Source organism: Centruroides vittatus, unplaced genomic scaffold (genome assembly GCF_030686945.1).
Source record: "Centruroides vittatus isolate TY-2023 unplaced genomic scaffold, ASM3068694v2 scaffold_752, whole genome shotgun sequence".
NCBI classification, from domain to species: Eukaryota; Metazoa; Arthropoda; class Arachnida; order Scorpiones; family Buthidae; genus Centruroides; species Centruroides vittatus.
The window spans coordinates 1915268-1932386 of NW_027122716.1; the positions used below are offsets into that span (position 1 = coordinate 1915268).

Below are 17119 nucleotides of genomic sequence, written 5' to 3' on the forward strand. Positions count from 1 at the left end.
CAAACCATTAAGTTCTACTAAAATTAAACTGGTTTTTTGGAATTCTATAACAAATTTTCGTAAAAATGTATTCTACGTTGTTTCTTTTAATCAACTTAAGAAATTCTGTAACGCTATTTGCCAATTCCTCGTCATTGTCCATTAAACCAGAGATGACTATATTATTACAGTAGAGCGTCGATAAGTGGAACCAATTGGGGATTGGGGTCCTTCCAGTTAGTGATTTGTTCCAATTTCCGACTTTGTACGAAAAAATACATTAACCTGTCCGATGTTCAAATTTTTCTCCGTTGCGTATCGCTTCCTGTTGAATTTTTCTCCGTTGCGTATCGCTTCCTGTTGAATTTTTCTCCGTTGCGTGTCGCTTCCTGTTGAATTTTTCTCCGTTGCGTATCGCTTCCTGTTGAATTTTTCTCCGTTGCGTATCGCTTCCTGTTGAATTTTTCTCCGTTGCGTGTCGCTTCGTGTTGAATTTTCGTCGATTTTAAGCCTAACGAAAATTTTTATAATAATCATCGAGGCTATCGTATCGTTAAAAATTATTTCTTCATTTTGTACAAACAAAATAAATATATTAAAGAATATAGAAAACATGAAAATTATACTTTAGAAGTAAATTTAGTGTCAAAAACGTTCGATTCAGCACGACACAGTCCGACTGAAAATCGTTCCACTTTCCGGCCATTCCACTTATCGACGCTCTACTGTATTATTATTATTTAATTCGTTGTGAAATGAATCCAACAAAAGAGATTGCATAGAAAAATTGTCAACGTTTAACTCATCAATTTTCTCTTCTATACGAGTCAGTCGTTCTTCGTGTTCTTTATGCAAATTAGTTAGCCAGTCGAATTTTGACAACAATTCATCCAACTTAGACAAAATAATTTCGAACTGTTTTTCAAAACAAAGAAATTTCTCGAGAATTGAGACGTGAAATCTTTAACACCGGTTTCACTAGGGGAACATCGATGGTTTCCAATGGACGATGAACCTTTTCGGGTATACTATAGATTACTCCCTATGGAATTTCACGACTTTGATTATATATTGGAACTCAGGGGACCGAGACGAGTTCAACGGTACCCTATTTTTGGACCGGAGACGAAAAATAAAGTTATCATACTTTTTCACTTACCATACTTTTTTAATGCTCTCATGAAGACGGCACCATAGTTGCTAGTACTGCCATCTTGCGGTAAAGTTTGCAAACCGTGACGTCGGACTACGGTCATCTCCCGGAGCGTTAAACACGCGATACGAGAGCGGAGAGAGCGACGCGACTTTCGATCATCGCGCGATCGCCATTTCGGTTAATGTTACTTATTGCAGCGAACATGGCGGCCCGACTGACCTCTCGTACGGGCGTCACGTTCTAAACTAGTGATCGATTCACGGTAGTTCTTGAACAAAGTAAAAAAATGGGGGAAACGTCTACTAAAGGCAATTTTAACGGCAAGCGACGGGACTGTCGATCGCGATAGCGAGGCCGTCTTAGCGGAGAGCGACGCGACTCCCTATCATCGCGCGATCGCCGGAAAAAAGTATAACTTTTTTATTTTTCGTCTCCGGTCCAAAAGTAGAGTATCGTTGAACTCGTCTCGGTCCCCTGAGTTCAGATATATACCCAAACACACGAAATTCCATAGGGAATAATCTATAGTATACCCATCTTTTCCACAGAGGGAGAAGTACGAGACATTGGTCCTGATTCAGTTCCACCCCTCCAATCTCCAACAAAATAAGAATTAACTATAATGATGGTAAATTAAATAAAAACATTTAAACCAAAAATTAACTAATTCTTTCAAATACTAACTTAATTATACAAAAAGGAAAGCCAAATTCGAATTGCACAAAAAAAAAGAACACCAGCAGCGCTCGTTTTTTGCATATAAAAACATCAAATCGTTAATAATCTTGCTGAACAACATGCTGAGAAGAAGAAAAAAATTGATAGATTTCGCAAATTTCTACTTTTTTCACAAAAGAGAAATCGAGACGATTAATTCTGACAAGAAACTTATAATAAGAAGAAACATACCTTTAGTTTAGAAGAAACCATAAAATAAATATACAATTTTTAACTTTTATGCTATAAAAAAGACGAGAAATTAATTATTAAAAACACAAATGAAAATTTACGATGAGTTTTCAGTTTTTGTTGTCACTTTATATTCAGATATTTCAGAACAAATACAAAATAGAACTTCTTTATTTCTTAGTTACTACTTTAAAATTGTGACAGATTTCATATAATGTGGTTTTGAAAAATCGATGTTTCAAAAATGTATTTATGGCCATTCGAAAGAAATAAATGTTTGAAACGTGTAAAGTGTGTTAAAGATTTAAAATATAAAGCGGTTTTATTCGTATCTTCGCTATTTATGTTTGTGAATTTAAGAAACTAGTCTTACGAGTTAGTTTAAAATTAAAAATGAAAATAGAAATTTAGTTATTATAATACATCATTTCCCATCCATAATCCATGCTAGCCGAAACCATTGCAAATTACACCTACCTATAACCTAAATAAGCTCGTGTTCATATCAATTACCCAATTTGCCCTTCATAATAATTAGGTTATGATACACATTTACAAACTGATAATTTTTGTATTACGTTTTATACGTTATATAAATGACTTCTCCCGGACATTTCCAAATTGATAGGCATCATATTCCATTGAATATTCTATGATTTATTCGAACAGAAACTGAAGATTTAAAATTTATTAATTGTATTTTGTTCGAATTCTGCTGTATTAAAAATGTGAAGCCAAAATTATGGCATTTCTCAGTCGTGTTTCAATAATAATAATCAATTATATTAATAGTTATAATACAAAAACAGTAGAAAACTTAAACAAATGGTTGAAAAATGAGTGTTAATAATTAATAATGTTTCATATTGTTATCAGTTTTATCACAATAATAATTAAATACAATAATAGATCTATAAAAAATTATGTTTAGGCAATATTAAAATTAAGTAGTAAATCTATAAATTTATTCAGTGTTAATTAAGTTTGCGTCATGTAAGTAATTATAAAATGAGTAATAATTTTATATCGACAAGTAATTATAAAATAAACACATTACCTTCCAGACGGCTTTAAAATGGATCGGAGAGAATCTCTTAGAAAAACTTACGATAATATTGAGCAAAGTTTAACTACTTCTAGAGACAGATTCAGCGAGGAAATGCAAAGATTGGCAATGGAAATAAATCGATTAGGAGGTCAAGTGACTTATCGAGAACGAGAATTAATAGGAACACCATCACCATCGTCATCTCAACCAACCTTTAGTTTGTCAGATTCTACGCGGCACGTGGATGATTCGAGGAGATTTCTGCCGGAATCATCCGGTTCGACGCGAAATCAAGAAAGTACAGATAATTATCTTCCTATGGTCGAAGACAGAAGTAATGGAAGATATTTAAATCTTTGTCTTGACATGAAAGCATATTTACCCGAAGATATTTCTGTTACTTCCAAGGGAAATTTCATACAAGTAAGATTTATAAATCTATTTAAGATAATGATTAAAATTTAAGACTCAATATAATGAATAGGCATACATGTGAAAACACCATAAAGATTTTTGTTAAGAGTAAAGAATAATATGTATGCTACTGCAGTAATTGAATTTGAAGTTAATATCCTAAAATTTGAGCAGTGTTTGATTTGGTGTTATAGCTAATTATAACTCATAGATATGATAAGCAATGCTTTAGGAAGTTTTAATTTCTAAATTTAAAATATTTAGAATAACTTTACGCTTATTTTTCTGCATAAAAACAATTCTTTTAATGTAATCATTTAATATACTCACAGAATGAGAATTTATTTATATCTTTTTAACTAATATTTTGGATATTTCTGGTTTCTAGAAAATGTGGTCACCTAACCTTAACATATTTTTTATAATGATATACTGGTATAAGTTAATGCATTATACGTACGTAGTTTCTGTTACGTATTCTGCAGATCTACAAGTAGTCACCTGTATTCCTGTCCATTTACAATTACAGTAAACTTTTAAATAATCATTTCGATACATTCAATTTTAGTTTAATTAAGTGAATATCGTAGTATTTTCTAGTTGTTTTATAAAATATTCATATTTTGGTATTATATTTGTTAAAGGTACACGCTAGACACGAAGACAAACATACAAATCGGTTGAATGAATATAAATGGGAATATATTCTTCCAGAAGATAACTATCCAGAGCGTATCGACTACGCTATTGCTCAAAATGGATACTTAACCATTAATGGAACTCTTGCCAAACCCCTTCCATCTGGCAGAGAAAATGCCACATCAATTTCTCGATTATAAAAAATCTCTTTTTCTCTTTAGAAATGGTCACATTAAAATTTTCATTCTGATTTTCCAAATTTGTTCGATTTACGCATTCAGAATTGACATATCAACTTATACAGAACAGCGCATTTTTATATGCAAAAATTACATTTCAACTCAATTCACTTCAACGTCTTCATTATAAAAGTCGTTCAGACTAACAAATTCTGAAAATAAGCTCAGAATGAATTTGATTTGCATAACCTCCTAATAATACTAGTAAATGCTACTTCTAATTATCTGATAATAAAAATTTAAATAAATACTTAATATATTTTTTAAAAAGTAGTAATAAAATAATTGTTGAAAGTCACTAAAAAAAAGACAATCAGCGTGACTGATGCTTGCTCACTCAGTAATCCGCGTGACGATTTCATTGAATATTTAGATAGTATTACGTTTTATAAACTATTTTAAAAATATATTTGGTATGTAGGGTGAAAGCAGGGTCCTAAAGCTTTTAAGCTCAGTTAAGCAATACCAAATTTTCCGTTAAGCGATATATAGTCGAAGCCCGTTTATACGTTTCTCCATTATAAAGCATTCAGTTGTACGTTTTTTTATTCATACGATTTCACATTTGTACATCATTTTTTAATACCACACACCAGTTTTCTCACTTATGTGTTACTCACTTTAAAATGAAAAAATTTAAAGCGAATTAAGTATACACTTCAGGTTAGCCACACTAACAGCGAATCGCCAGAAAATGCGAAAAGTAAAGCGAATAATATGTAAACACGTGACGTTGTTTCCGACAAATTTTCCCGTTTAGCAAATCGTTCCGTCAGTCCAACACATTGTAAATTTTCACTTTCCACGTTTTGTAGTGTGAACCAATTTCACTAAGCGAATAAATCGCTTTCCGGTTTTTCATTCCTTTTCAGTATTCGATACACGTGAAAGAACGAAGAATCATTGTAAAGGTTAGCTCACATTCTAACCCTTACAATAATTCTTGTCTTTCACGTGATTGGATTTTCGGCGGAAGGAGACAACTTATCTGTGACAAGTCTATCGAAAAAACAAGAAACAAACACACTTGACTAACTTTTTTAAAAAAGTGTGACCTATTGAATAATTTCACACTGTTTTACTTTTCCTCTTATATGCTTAAATGTATTATACATATTTACTACGTATACGTATACGTAAAATTTACTACGTATAATACATTTCAAGTTCAGAGTACAATGTTAATTTGTGTCGTGCTATACTTTTTGTTAGTTTTTAATTACCCAAATTAAATATTTGTCCCGCGCTTTGGAGTTGCTAAATTTCGAATTCAATTTTGACTCAACTTCGGAAAAAGATTTGCCATCATTGTCATGGCCAATGGTTTTAATAAGCAGACAAGCAATAAACAAGAGAAAACTATAATACAGATATAAATTTGAATAGTCCAAACTTTTTAACGTACCGCGAAAATATGCGGCCTATCATTTGAATAGCCCTAATGTAAGATACAAATAAGGCTTATCTATAACGTAAACAGAAAATAAGTATCAAATTTTGACAGATAATGGAATATAAAAATATTTTCTCTATTATTACATGCTGAGTATTATTGCAGTTTTTGAACTGCAATAATAATCTAATATAAAATAATAATATAATAATAAATAATAGAAAATACGAAATATATGACTTTTGATGTGTGTGTATTGTAAATAAAATATACGGCAGGATGAAGCGACATTTGTGGAACAAGTGGAAGATGTGGAACATTGTACACAAACATTTTCAGAAATAATTAATACGATAACTTCTGGAAACTATCAACACGTGGAAGCACATTGCAGACGGTTCTCTTTCATTTAGTTAAAAACTAGATTCATCTACTGTTCTCTAGAACAAGAAAGAATTGGTTTTTATAAGCGCATGGGACTACTTATTGCTATTGAGATGCTACGTTTTTAACTTTAGCCATTTTTAAATACTTCTATTAGCACTTTGGCTTTATTTTGGCTTGTAATCCTCGTTTATTGAAGTTTCCTGAAGATCGTCTTCGTGATTATAACGAAATCCCCGTTTTCATTAAAATGTAACATTTTAAATTTCTGCAAAAAACGGCGATAATTATGGAACATAGAAATTTCACATAAATTTAGTATTACTGACGTTTTAAGTAATGAAAGCCATATACACAAACTGTAGTTTTTTAAAAAAAAGTTATTTTTATTCTAGGCATGGGAGTGATAGCGGATGACTTGAAAATAAAATACGAAAATCTTCATTAAAAAGAACCGACGATACACTATTAAAAACAATACACATAATAATAATAGACCTGTACATAGACGCTGACCTCTTTGGTTATAGTATCTTCCGATGGAAATCGGACAATTACAGAAAATTTACATAATCCATACAATAACGATAATAATAAATAAAAGTTTTCACTTAAATGTTGCTATTTATGATTGTTCCATCTAGCCCTTACCACCACTGCACACTGTTCCACACTACCCTATACAGTGATGGGGATTTTTTATGCTCTTTATTGAGTGGTAAAGGGCCTTAAACCACAAATAAAAAAACCCCTATACAGTGAGGCACAATGGAACACACAGTCAATATTTTTAATATGCAATGATTATTTTAATTAAGAATAAGTGCATTGTTTTGATTTTTAAAATTTAGTTGGCATATGTATCAAAAAGATATTTTAAGTTAAAAAATGTGAATGTATTTAGCTAATTTTTTACAAGCAGAAAACCCTTAAATGTTCCATCTCGCCCTCCCATAGTATTGTATCACTGAGTTGGATAATACGATTATCTTACCTGTGTTAAAATGAATGATTCGTCATGTAATTTCTCTACAATAGAGAAATGATCTTCCTCTTGGACTTGTAGATAATCTGAACTTACTCCAAATTCTTGTAATTCCTGCAAAAGGAATTAAGTTAAAAATATAATTAGATCTATATGCTACTAATCTGGTTGAATTACTTCGTAGAATTTATTAATTTCACTATAGAACACAACACTATAGAAATGAACAATGAGTAAATTTATATAATCTATTTTTATTTAAGTTTGTTGAAATCGGATATACTGTAAATATTTTATATCACATAGATTAGAACTCTTCAAAAGCTGAAACAACTGTTTCAATCTTATGTTGAAAGCTTAATTGTAATGTCCTATATGTAAGAAAACTCCTTTATTATTTTTTATTTTTATTTTAACTTACTTCATATTTCTATTATGTTCAGTAGCACAGTGGAGTATGACTATGAAAAAGTTGGCAAAAAGTCAAATTTTCCAAACGCCATTTAATCACTGTCTAAAACTATACAATAAGGGATTTATTCACCACTATTACTTCCCCGGCTGTTATGCATATAGCATACATAACAAGGAAAAGTATTGAAATCATGTCGAATTTGACCCTCCGAATTTTTTTGCAATCTGAACGTTTTGACTATGAGATGTCTTGAACCCCTCCCCCCAAAAAAAAGGTAAAAAAAAGGGAAAATTCCTTAGATATGAAAACTATGTATATGTATTTGTTGGCGTCTATTTTGTTTAATATTTCAAGATAAGGTAAAGATGAAGAAACGAATTTTAGCACAGTAACTTGTATATAACGGGCATTGAACTTTTAAATTTTGACAGTTAAAGGTCGAGGGAGTGTAGAGATAGAGTCGAACTTAATGAAAAATTTACTTGTTGTTTGCATTTATAACTTTTTCTTTATATATATATAAAGAAGAATATATATATATATATATATAGTAGAAAATATATATAAGACATCACTATTACAAAATTTAGCTTTTTTATTTTATAATAATAAATAATGTAAAAAGTTTTTATAACAAAATCTCAACAGGTGGCGCCACACAAAATTTTATTTATTATGATTAATAATATAAATGTTATTTTTAAAATAAAATCTCATAACAGTCGGATAAGTCACGCAACTTGTTCCTAAATTTTTCTTATACAGTAGAGCAGTGTTTCTCAAACTTTTTGGACCGCGACCCCCCTTCTGCACTTAAAAATTTCAAAGGACCCCCGAAGAATAAGTATGTGTCGAAAAACATCCCGGAAGGAGGGGGTTAGGCTCGTATTTAAATATTTATATTATTTATATGTGCAATTTATTTAAGTAAAAATTATTTTATATATTTTTTATTTCTATTATTTCTAAACATGAATCTATAGTAAATTTATAAAATATTTGAAAAAAATTGATCTGGCATCAATTTTTCAGCGACCCCCCAAATATTTTTCACGACCCCTTGGGGTCGCACCCCCACTTTGAGAATCACTGCAGTAGAGCATCGTTTATCCGACTCCGATTAACCGACTTATCGGTTAACCGACCGCGTTCTAGTCGGCAAATTCAAATGTCCGCTAGTGATGTGGCGCTACAATATTTGGTTATTTCTTGGCTACTTTAATATTATTTTTGTTAAATTTTTGCATGTTTTAGCTGGCAGCACTGGCTCGACCATGAAAGGGAGGCTAGTATTTAAACCAGGCCTAATACACCATACTAATAATGTATTTTTTCATACTTTTCGGTTATCCGACTTTTCAGTTATCCGACCAACCCCAGTCCCCAATTAAGTCGGATAATCGATGCTCTACTGTACTACTATTATTCACAGAATGTATTGTATGGCAGTGTTTCCACATAGTGAGTACTTACTAAATTCCTACTATTAGTTCACACTCTCCCTATATATATTTATATATCTTGTTCAAATTTTCAATCGTTAATAAAATACTTTTTATTCATCCACTCAAGTTCAAATACATTTTTTTTAAACTTGTAGTGGATGACACTTGATGTTAATACAGTTTTTTCAAATATTAATTCATTAATTAAATTTAATTAATTAATTTTAGTTTTATATGGGAGAAAAAAAATTTCTCTTATATAAGATATTTAGCATATGTATTTATATATTTATATTAATTGTAATTATTTAATAAAAAGTAACTAGAATAAAATTTTTCTTTGTTGACCTAAGTAGGAATTAACTTTAAAAAACTTTTTTTTTATATTACTTGTTTTTTAGGAATCATTTTAAGGCATTTATTTTGCGATCATTCATCCATATTTTAATATCATAAATATAAATAAAATTTAATTTATAGTTAAGTTTTATGTATACTTAATATAATAATAAAATAAAAAATTACTTTGAAATGATACACTTTATTTACTCTTTACTTACCTGATAAAAATGCTGTGACTGTTCAATAAATTTCGGAGGATCGTGTTCCGCTACTGTTATGAGAATTTTCATGTTTGTTTCTATCAAGTTCGATGAAATTTCTTTTAGAAATTTCGATGGATTGGCTTTATCAGTCACCTTACTAAATTAAGTACGCAAGTATAATCATGTAACTATACAAATTTATAAATAAATTTTATGCATTTAATTTATTTTAATCAAATTAGTTATAAAAAAAATTGATTTTATAACTTACTGAACGATTTCAAACACGCTAGTTTTCAATAAAGGATAAATATCGTAGATTCCCGATATAAGTATAACACCTAAAAATTTATAATTTTTCAAAAAATAATATGAAATCATATAATTAAAATTAAAATTGAATTATACCTTTAATATATTTTTTTATCATCGGATTGTCTTTCCATTCTGAAGAAAGAAACATGGCTGCTAAATGAGCTCCCGAAGAATGTCCACTTAAGTAGATTCCTCTACAAGTTATTAATATTACGTAAAAATTATGTTAATTGAGGTTTATAAAGGAATACACTGTGTATGTTGTCTTTAAAGCATTCGCTTACTTTGACTTTCTTTCTGCAGCTAATTGAACTAAGCACAAGATGGTTTGTTTGCTCTCTTCAATAATTTCCGTGAGTGTGGCTTTCATTTGAAAGAAATGACTTTAATGAAAAATTGTTGTTAATAAAAATAATATATGCTATTTAAATATTACATTTCAGAGATTGTTTATTAATAATTGTGTTGTTTTGCAATAAAAAATGCTAAATACTCGTAGTTTAAGTACTGTAAGACATGACAACAATACTTCATACTTTTAATAACATCGAATTAGAAGAATTGAAGAGCTAAATGAGCTTCTGAATCAGCTCTCAAATTAAAAAGAATGATAGTTTAATCAGTTTTTCAATTTTTGATGATAAAATATACAAAGGAGTCTACAACAATATAAAAATTTGGTTAATGCTACCTATGGTTCCAAAATGGGGGCTCGTCTCTGATTCCAGCAAATAGAAGAAAGGAAACAGTGGGGTCGCACGTTCTAACCTAACCTAACCCATTCTAATAATTTTGTTGGTAATAATTATGGTAATTTATTAGAATAGGTTAGGTTATGATAGGTTAAAACGTGCGTCCCAACTGTTTCCTTTCTTCTATTAGCTGGAATCAGAAACGAGCCGCCATTTTGGAACCATAGGTAACATTAACAAAAAATTTTAATGTATACGAACGTCACAGTGCGATTGTGGTAATTGTTTTGAAAATTTAATTAAGAATTATAACAGTGCAATTATATTTAAAGATGAAGTAAATCAACTTATTTACTATTCAAGCATTGATAATTTATATAAGCCCATAGAAATATATAAAGAATTAGAAGTCTGAAATAAACGACACGTCATAGAACAACGCGGTCTTCCAGCGATCCATCAATTTAAGCGGTATCTTCATATTTTTAATATTTATTATTAATATGATTCACACAATTTTAAATGGTAACATTTTCTTTGAAGTCTTGACATTGATCCTTCTATAAATTAAATATTTTTTATAAACAATTATGAAAATCATGGTACAATTGCTGCTCTGAATGAGGCGGTTGGGATGCAATTTGGGAGGTCGCAAACCGCTTATTTCTCGAAGACAATTAGGTCCTTAATACGTTTTAGATTTTTTTAATTCCTGCATTACTTTCTCATGTTAGTCGACTTATCGTGTAACCTCCTTTTGCTGTACAGTGCCGAATTTTATCTAATTTAGTAATACTTTAATTGATAATATTAAAATTTCTTACCAGAAGGGGCTAAATTATGATCGATTAAAGTTGTAATTACTCCTTTGCTACGGAATAATTTTGCTAGGTAATGATACATTTCTTTGCTAAATCAAGAATATAAAAATGAATAAAATAAATTTTTTTAACTTTAAAAATATATTTACATTTATTAAAATATAAAATATATTATTTAACTTTTAGCACTTGATTTATATCCGTATTTTTAAATAATCTATTTTATTATTTTATTAAATATATTAAACATTTAGCTTGGGAATTTTATTTCATCTGTTTGGTAAATACTTGTGTGGCGGATCAACTTATTATGTTCCTCACTAAAACCTTATTAATTAATTATTATTAAGTTATATTATACGTAATTATGTACAATGTAACTTAAATTTATGTAAATTATGTATTAAGTTAATACATAATTTTTTGAAAAAAATATTTCGAACATAAACTTATAGTGAAATTATTGTGACATCATCACAATGCCGGGCTGAAACTTTTAATCATATTTAACTTAAAATATATGCTCTCCACCTCAAATTAGTAGTGGCTTGCTCTGTATATCATAATTTTCCCTTAACAATAGAGTCTTGCCGGTCATTTATCCAACATCTTTTGGGGGAAAATTTTTGAATTGAAATAACGTGACTTTCGGTTTGCATCGGATGTTCATATATAGTTTATTTAATTGGGGCCTCCTGCCAAGTTTCCATATCTGGTATCGTCTTTCATCTATCTAACTGTGTTCTTGATATTAAGGAAAGACAGACGGACAAACGGACAACAATGGGAATTTATAGGTCTACAATTTTTTCAAATTGCAACCCAACACTAATTTTCTAGATAAGATGTTATTGATACTGTAATTTTCATCTCATAGGGCGTTTTGTATTATGTTCAAAGTGATGTAACCGTTAATTTTAACGGTTCTAATCAAATCCTAACCTAATGCTAACCAATTTACACATATAAAATATTCATTTTTTAAACATTATTTAATCAATACATACAAATAGAATGTATTTTACCTTCCTTCACTCCAAAAGCCTCCATGAATGAAAGCAAAGATCGGAGAATCTGAAATGATATTTTTAATTAATTATTTTTTAATTACATTATTTAAATTTTACGACAATAAAAGTAATACCATTTGGCAAATCTTCACTGAAAATGTCCATGCCTTTTCCATTGAAGTTTTCACTTTTTACGTTTACGCGATGTGGAATTGATTTTGTTACATCTTCGCTCACTACAAAAGAATTTGCTAAATTAAAACTAGTAATGAAATAAGTTATAAAGAGTTAAATCAAAATAATATTAGTCATTACATCTATTTAAAACATTGATAAAGTTTTCGACGGCTTTATCACTTTCATAACGATGTGACCAGTTGCTTGGCATATAATTTATTTCTTCTTCCTATATTAATATGATTAGAAAATATTTAAAGTGCTAAAATAACCGAAATAAGATCAATGTATATTTACAGGTTCATGCGCTTCTTTTTCTTCTGAAATCATTTTTTACTTCGGTATTAATTTCTTCTTTGCTGTAATTGTTAAACTTAATTTAATACTTAGCCCGAAGATATGACCTAATAAGAATTAAACTTTTAATTTCATAAATTCTAATTACTTAATGACAATAAAATCTTGTATTTAACATTGCTTTTAGCCCACTTTATTATCAGTAGCTTTATTCTAATTCTAAAATTATAATTATAACAATAATAATTTTATATATGTACAGCATTATGAGATTATCACACATATACAGCCAAGGTTAAGCACATTATATATAAAGAAATATTTTTTGCTATAATTATAATTTTAAAATGACAATAAACCTATTAATAATAAAAATTTGTTTATTTATAAAAGTTATTTGATATTAAAATATAATCAATCAACTTTGTACAAATTTTATTGAACATACACAGAATAATTTACTTACTTAAAAACATACATATTATATTGAGGTTCAAGGCCGTTCATACATGGCCACGTAATATTTATTAGGTCATATGCCTATATACAGTGGCGGGACAAGACCTAAATTTGATGTGGGCAAGGTACTGTACATTTCGCGAGGCCCTCTGGTGGCGCAAGAAGACGGATTTTATAAAATAAAAACCAGTTGAAACTGTCAAATTTTTATTCATAAAAATGAAAACTATATTCTTCGACCAACATTAAAGAAAAATTTAAAAAAAAAAAAAGAATTAAAGAAACAGAAATTTCCTGCTTTTAGCCTCTTTAATAATTGTATCGTAATTCAGCTCAGATGCTATATATGCTTCAAAAGATAAAACTGCCAAAGCTGAAAGTCTTTCCTGACCCATTGTATTTCTTAAATAATTTTTTATTAGTTTTAATTTTGAAAAGCTACTTTCAGCATAGGCAATACTTACCGGTATTGTTAACAAAATTCGAACGACAATGTAAATATTTGGGTAAATTTCTTTCAGGTTATTTTCTGTTATGTATTGGAGAAGCCGTTTCACATCTTTAATGAAGTTGAGTAAATTTGGGATCATTGTTTGTAATTCTTCATATAATTCGAAAGGTTGGAAGTCATTGCTCTCACCCACTCGCAGGACTGAGTGTACATCTTGACAGTTTTTTAATATTTGCTCTTTTGGAATATTTTTTAACTCGCTTAGATCATAGAGAAAACCAAAATTTTCAAAATGTTGATTTAAAGACATAAATCTCGAATCCATATTGCTTATTATAGAATCAATCATGGTGTTAAAAAAAATCTGTTTCATACCGTCTTTTGGGAGACTGTATAGGTTGATCGCTGCCTTCATAATCGAACATCCTTTTCTTTTTGGTTACCCTTTCATTTTTAAAGTCTTTTGGCAGTTCATAACTGCTATTCTCAATAAATTGACGAGCGTCAGACAAGCATTTTTCGAATCCAGCGTGAAAGTAACGTAAACAAACAGAATGGGAAATCCCCAGCTCTGGCTGGCGGGGATTCCCCGCGATAGCAACGCAACGCCAGCAAATGTTGCTAGACTAAATAAAAACAAATTTGGTATGTCAATATATTTATCGTTTTATGACGAGTAAAATTTTTTCGTTGCGTTCACGGCTTTTAAGTAATGCATAAACATTCGAGGCGCGAGGCCCCTCGAACCGCGAGGCCGCGAGGCAGTAGGCGGTGGCCCACGTCGCCTACGCCTTACTCCGCCTCTGCCTATATATGACCATAAAGTCATTCAAAAATAAGTGCTTAAAAGCATTTATCTATTTTTAAATTTATTTCCTACTGCAGACGTATAAGTTTAAGAAATTATCACCTTTTTTACGTATTTATCAATAAAATCAAGTTTTTTTTGGGGCAATTAATCGCAATAAACATTTAAATACTATTATTGCATTATCATTTCTTTACCCATAGTATAATACAGGCCTGGCCAACCCGCGGCCTGTCACGTTAAATTGTTGGCCCGCTAAGCGATATTATATATCTATTACAACTTTTGTTTCCCGTTATGAGTATACCAAAACAATTAGTCTAAATAAATGAAAATTTGCGTGTGTCAATGTTATAATGCGCACAAGTGCGAGTACGAATTCTTGGTATAACAATAAAATCTTATTCATTTTGTATTTGTTTTACTTTTTTAAAAGCATGTTTGCCTAAATTGTGGCCCACCGTAATGTTACGCGTGATCAAAGTGGCCCGCGAAACAATTTAGGTTGGCCAGGCCTGGTATAATGCTATAACGTGGCCTCTCTCAAGAGACTCAAGCTTTAACAACACTAATCTGTTTGGATTATCTATATTTGTGAACAGAATATCTACTAAAATACACGAGAAACTTTTCTTAATTATAGTTAAGACTTAAAATACAAATTCGATTAAAACACAATTTAAAACGTATTAAATAACTTTAGCCAGATTAATCTGTATTTTATGGCTTAAACATTAGTTAAATAAGGCATTACCTTGTAATTTAAGAATTTAGATTACTTGTGTAACTACGCGAATGCCACGTAAAGAAGAAATGCTGACAAATACAGTAGAGTGAACTTGCAAGGGATTACAGATCAAGTTACTTTTCACCTTGAATGATAAATAAAAACTAGAGAGATTTTTATTCTAATTAAAACTACATTTTTTACTTAATTTTTTGCAATTAGTTGAATTTGAATGAACAATAAATTAAATATTAATAATTAGCAGTTAAATGCATTATATATAAATAAAATTTGTTATCTTATCGAAATTAGGTCAAGGTTCGTCCAGGCACAACCTAATCTGTGGAACGTATTCAATAATATTTGTTGAATATACGACATTTGTAATATCACTGTATATCTTTATAAATTAATATTTATAATGTTAGTTAACATATCATATTATGAATAGATTTCTATTCCATAACTCACATACAGTACTACAGAAAAATATTTGAGTAAAATTAATTAAAGTTGATTATTTCACATTATCATTATTATCGTCACCTTATTATCTTACAGTCGTTAACTAAATTCTGCGAATCATGCAATAGTTTTTACATATATTATTATAGTTTAGTTTTATTTTTTGTAATTAAGGACCGTTGCTGCTTTGCTAACTTCTTGGTTGGGATAGCATGACGTTTTTGATACAAGGTTTAAACTGGACAATATCTTTGTCTCCTAACAATGACAACAACAATAACAATGATATTATTGATCAATTATCTCAAAGTATTTTTTTAAAACTGACTATTTTGTCTATCTCTTCTGATGGCCATCTGGTCAGTGTGCTCCGAGTCTAAATTTTCATTACATCAGGGTACAAGAAACGGAGGGCTTTGATGTAATCATTTATGGAATTCCAACGACTAGGACAAAGTCTCTTTAGGAAAATTGGTTGAGAGATTCTGATTTAAGTTCCGCCCATCGTTTATTGCTGTGTGCAAAAAATACTTTACTTAAAGCATCTCGTAAACTATTGATATTTCTTTCCTGTTTTTTACGGAACCGTTTATGACTAAGTTTAAGCTGTGGAATGCATATTGAACGTGAGGTGCCAAGCTTTGGCTGTACTGTACCTAATCCTTGCTTGAAATCCAGAGCGTATGCCAGACATACTGGCATCTTGTCAAAACCAAATCATCTCAGTTTTCCTACATATATTGTTTTTCAGAATAAGCCGATAATTTATTCCTCCAATTCGTTTGATATTGACAGTGGCGTTCAACCCGTCGATCGCGATCGACGGTTTAAACACCACTGTTATAAAGTACTAGAACGTTCTACCTTGTTCTTGAAAATTACAATCTGGATCTTGACCTTTGTCTCGGTCATCAAGTTAGGGTCTTATTTAACATCCTTTTTAAATATGTACTAAATTTGCATTGTCAGTTATTAATGAAAGTCTGAAAGATCTACTTTTAGTAATCAAATTACTTTGATTAATAATAATTGCATTTCAAGTCTTGAATTATATTATCATATTTTTATACTTTATAAAAATTATAAAGTCTAGGAAAGATGATCGCATAATGGTTATATAAGCACGAAAAGCTGCAATGGCGTCTTTGTGCATCATCCAGAGACAGATGGAAAAGAGAGTCCTACCCTTCCCATACCATAGACAGATGACTAACAGAGGCAAATTTACATGCAAGACGACCGCTACGCGTCCTGCCATTAGCATCCCAAAATTGTCAACTCGTATGCAGTATGCTTGTAACAGAGGTGTAAGGACTGATACCGAGTGTATCATCTTTAGTAACAAG

General features: G+C 30.3%; 2 protein-coding genes across 4 annotated transcripts in view; one reads left to right on the top strand and one right to left on the bottom strand.

Moving 5' to 3' along the window:
• Positions 1-3102: 3102 nt before the first annotated feature.
• LOC136989702 (uncharacterized) lies at positions 3103-4403 on the top strand. Its single transcript, XM_067287940.1, has 2 exons — positions 3103-3515; positions 4151-4403. Exons 1-2 carry the CDS (start codon positions 3120-3122, stop codon positions 4343-4345), a joined length of 591 nt encoding a protein of 196 aa, XP_067144041.1. The 5' UTR covers positions 3103-3119; the 3' UTR covers positions 4346-4403.
• The window catches only part of LOC136989700 (kynurenine formamidase-like), a 46043-nt gene continuing 33066 nt past the window's right edge, over positions 4143-17119 (bottom strand). The window contains exons 1-12 of one of the 3 annotated variants that reach the window (XM_067287939.1): positions 15280-15383; positions 12864-12925; positions 12705-12795; positions 12524-12625; positions 12405-12453; positions 11383-11468; positions 10151-10229; positions 9960-10060; positions 9823-9892; positions 9567-9708; positions 7156-7260; positions 4143-4536 (exon numbers count right to left, since the gene is read on the bottom strand). In XM_067287939.1, coding sequence (XP_067144040.1) covers positions 4522-4536; positions 7156-7260; positions 9567-9708; positions 9823-9892; positions 9960-10060; positions 10151-10229; positions 11383-11468; positions 12405-12453; positions 12524-12625; positions 12705-12795; positions 12864-12896 — 873 coding nt within the window. In that variant the 5' untranslated portion in view covers positions 12897-12925; positions 15280-15383 and the 3' untranslated portion in view covers positions 4143-4521. Of the gene's footprint in view, positions 4537-7155; positions 7261-9566; positions 9709-9822; positions 9893-9959; positions 10061-10150; positions 10230-11382; positions 11469-12404; positions 12454-12523; positions 12626-12704; positions 12796-12863; positions 12926-15279; positions 15384-17119 lie in introns of those variants that run through there. The other 2 variants (XM_067287938.1, XM_067287937.1) reach the window with 2 other exon arrangements.

Excerpts from the sequence above, each read along its gene's own strand:
- LOC136989702 (XM_067287940.1), top strand. The coding sequence starts at position 3,120 with ATGGATCGGAGAGAATCTCTTAGAAAAACTTACGATAATATTGAGCAA. Across the intron at positions 3,516-4,150 it reads CCAAGGGAAATTTCATACAA|GTACACGCTAGACACGAAGA; the intron begins GTAAGATTTATA and ends TATTTGTTAAAG.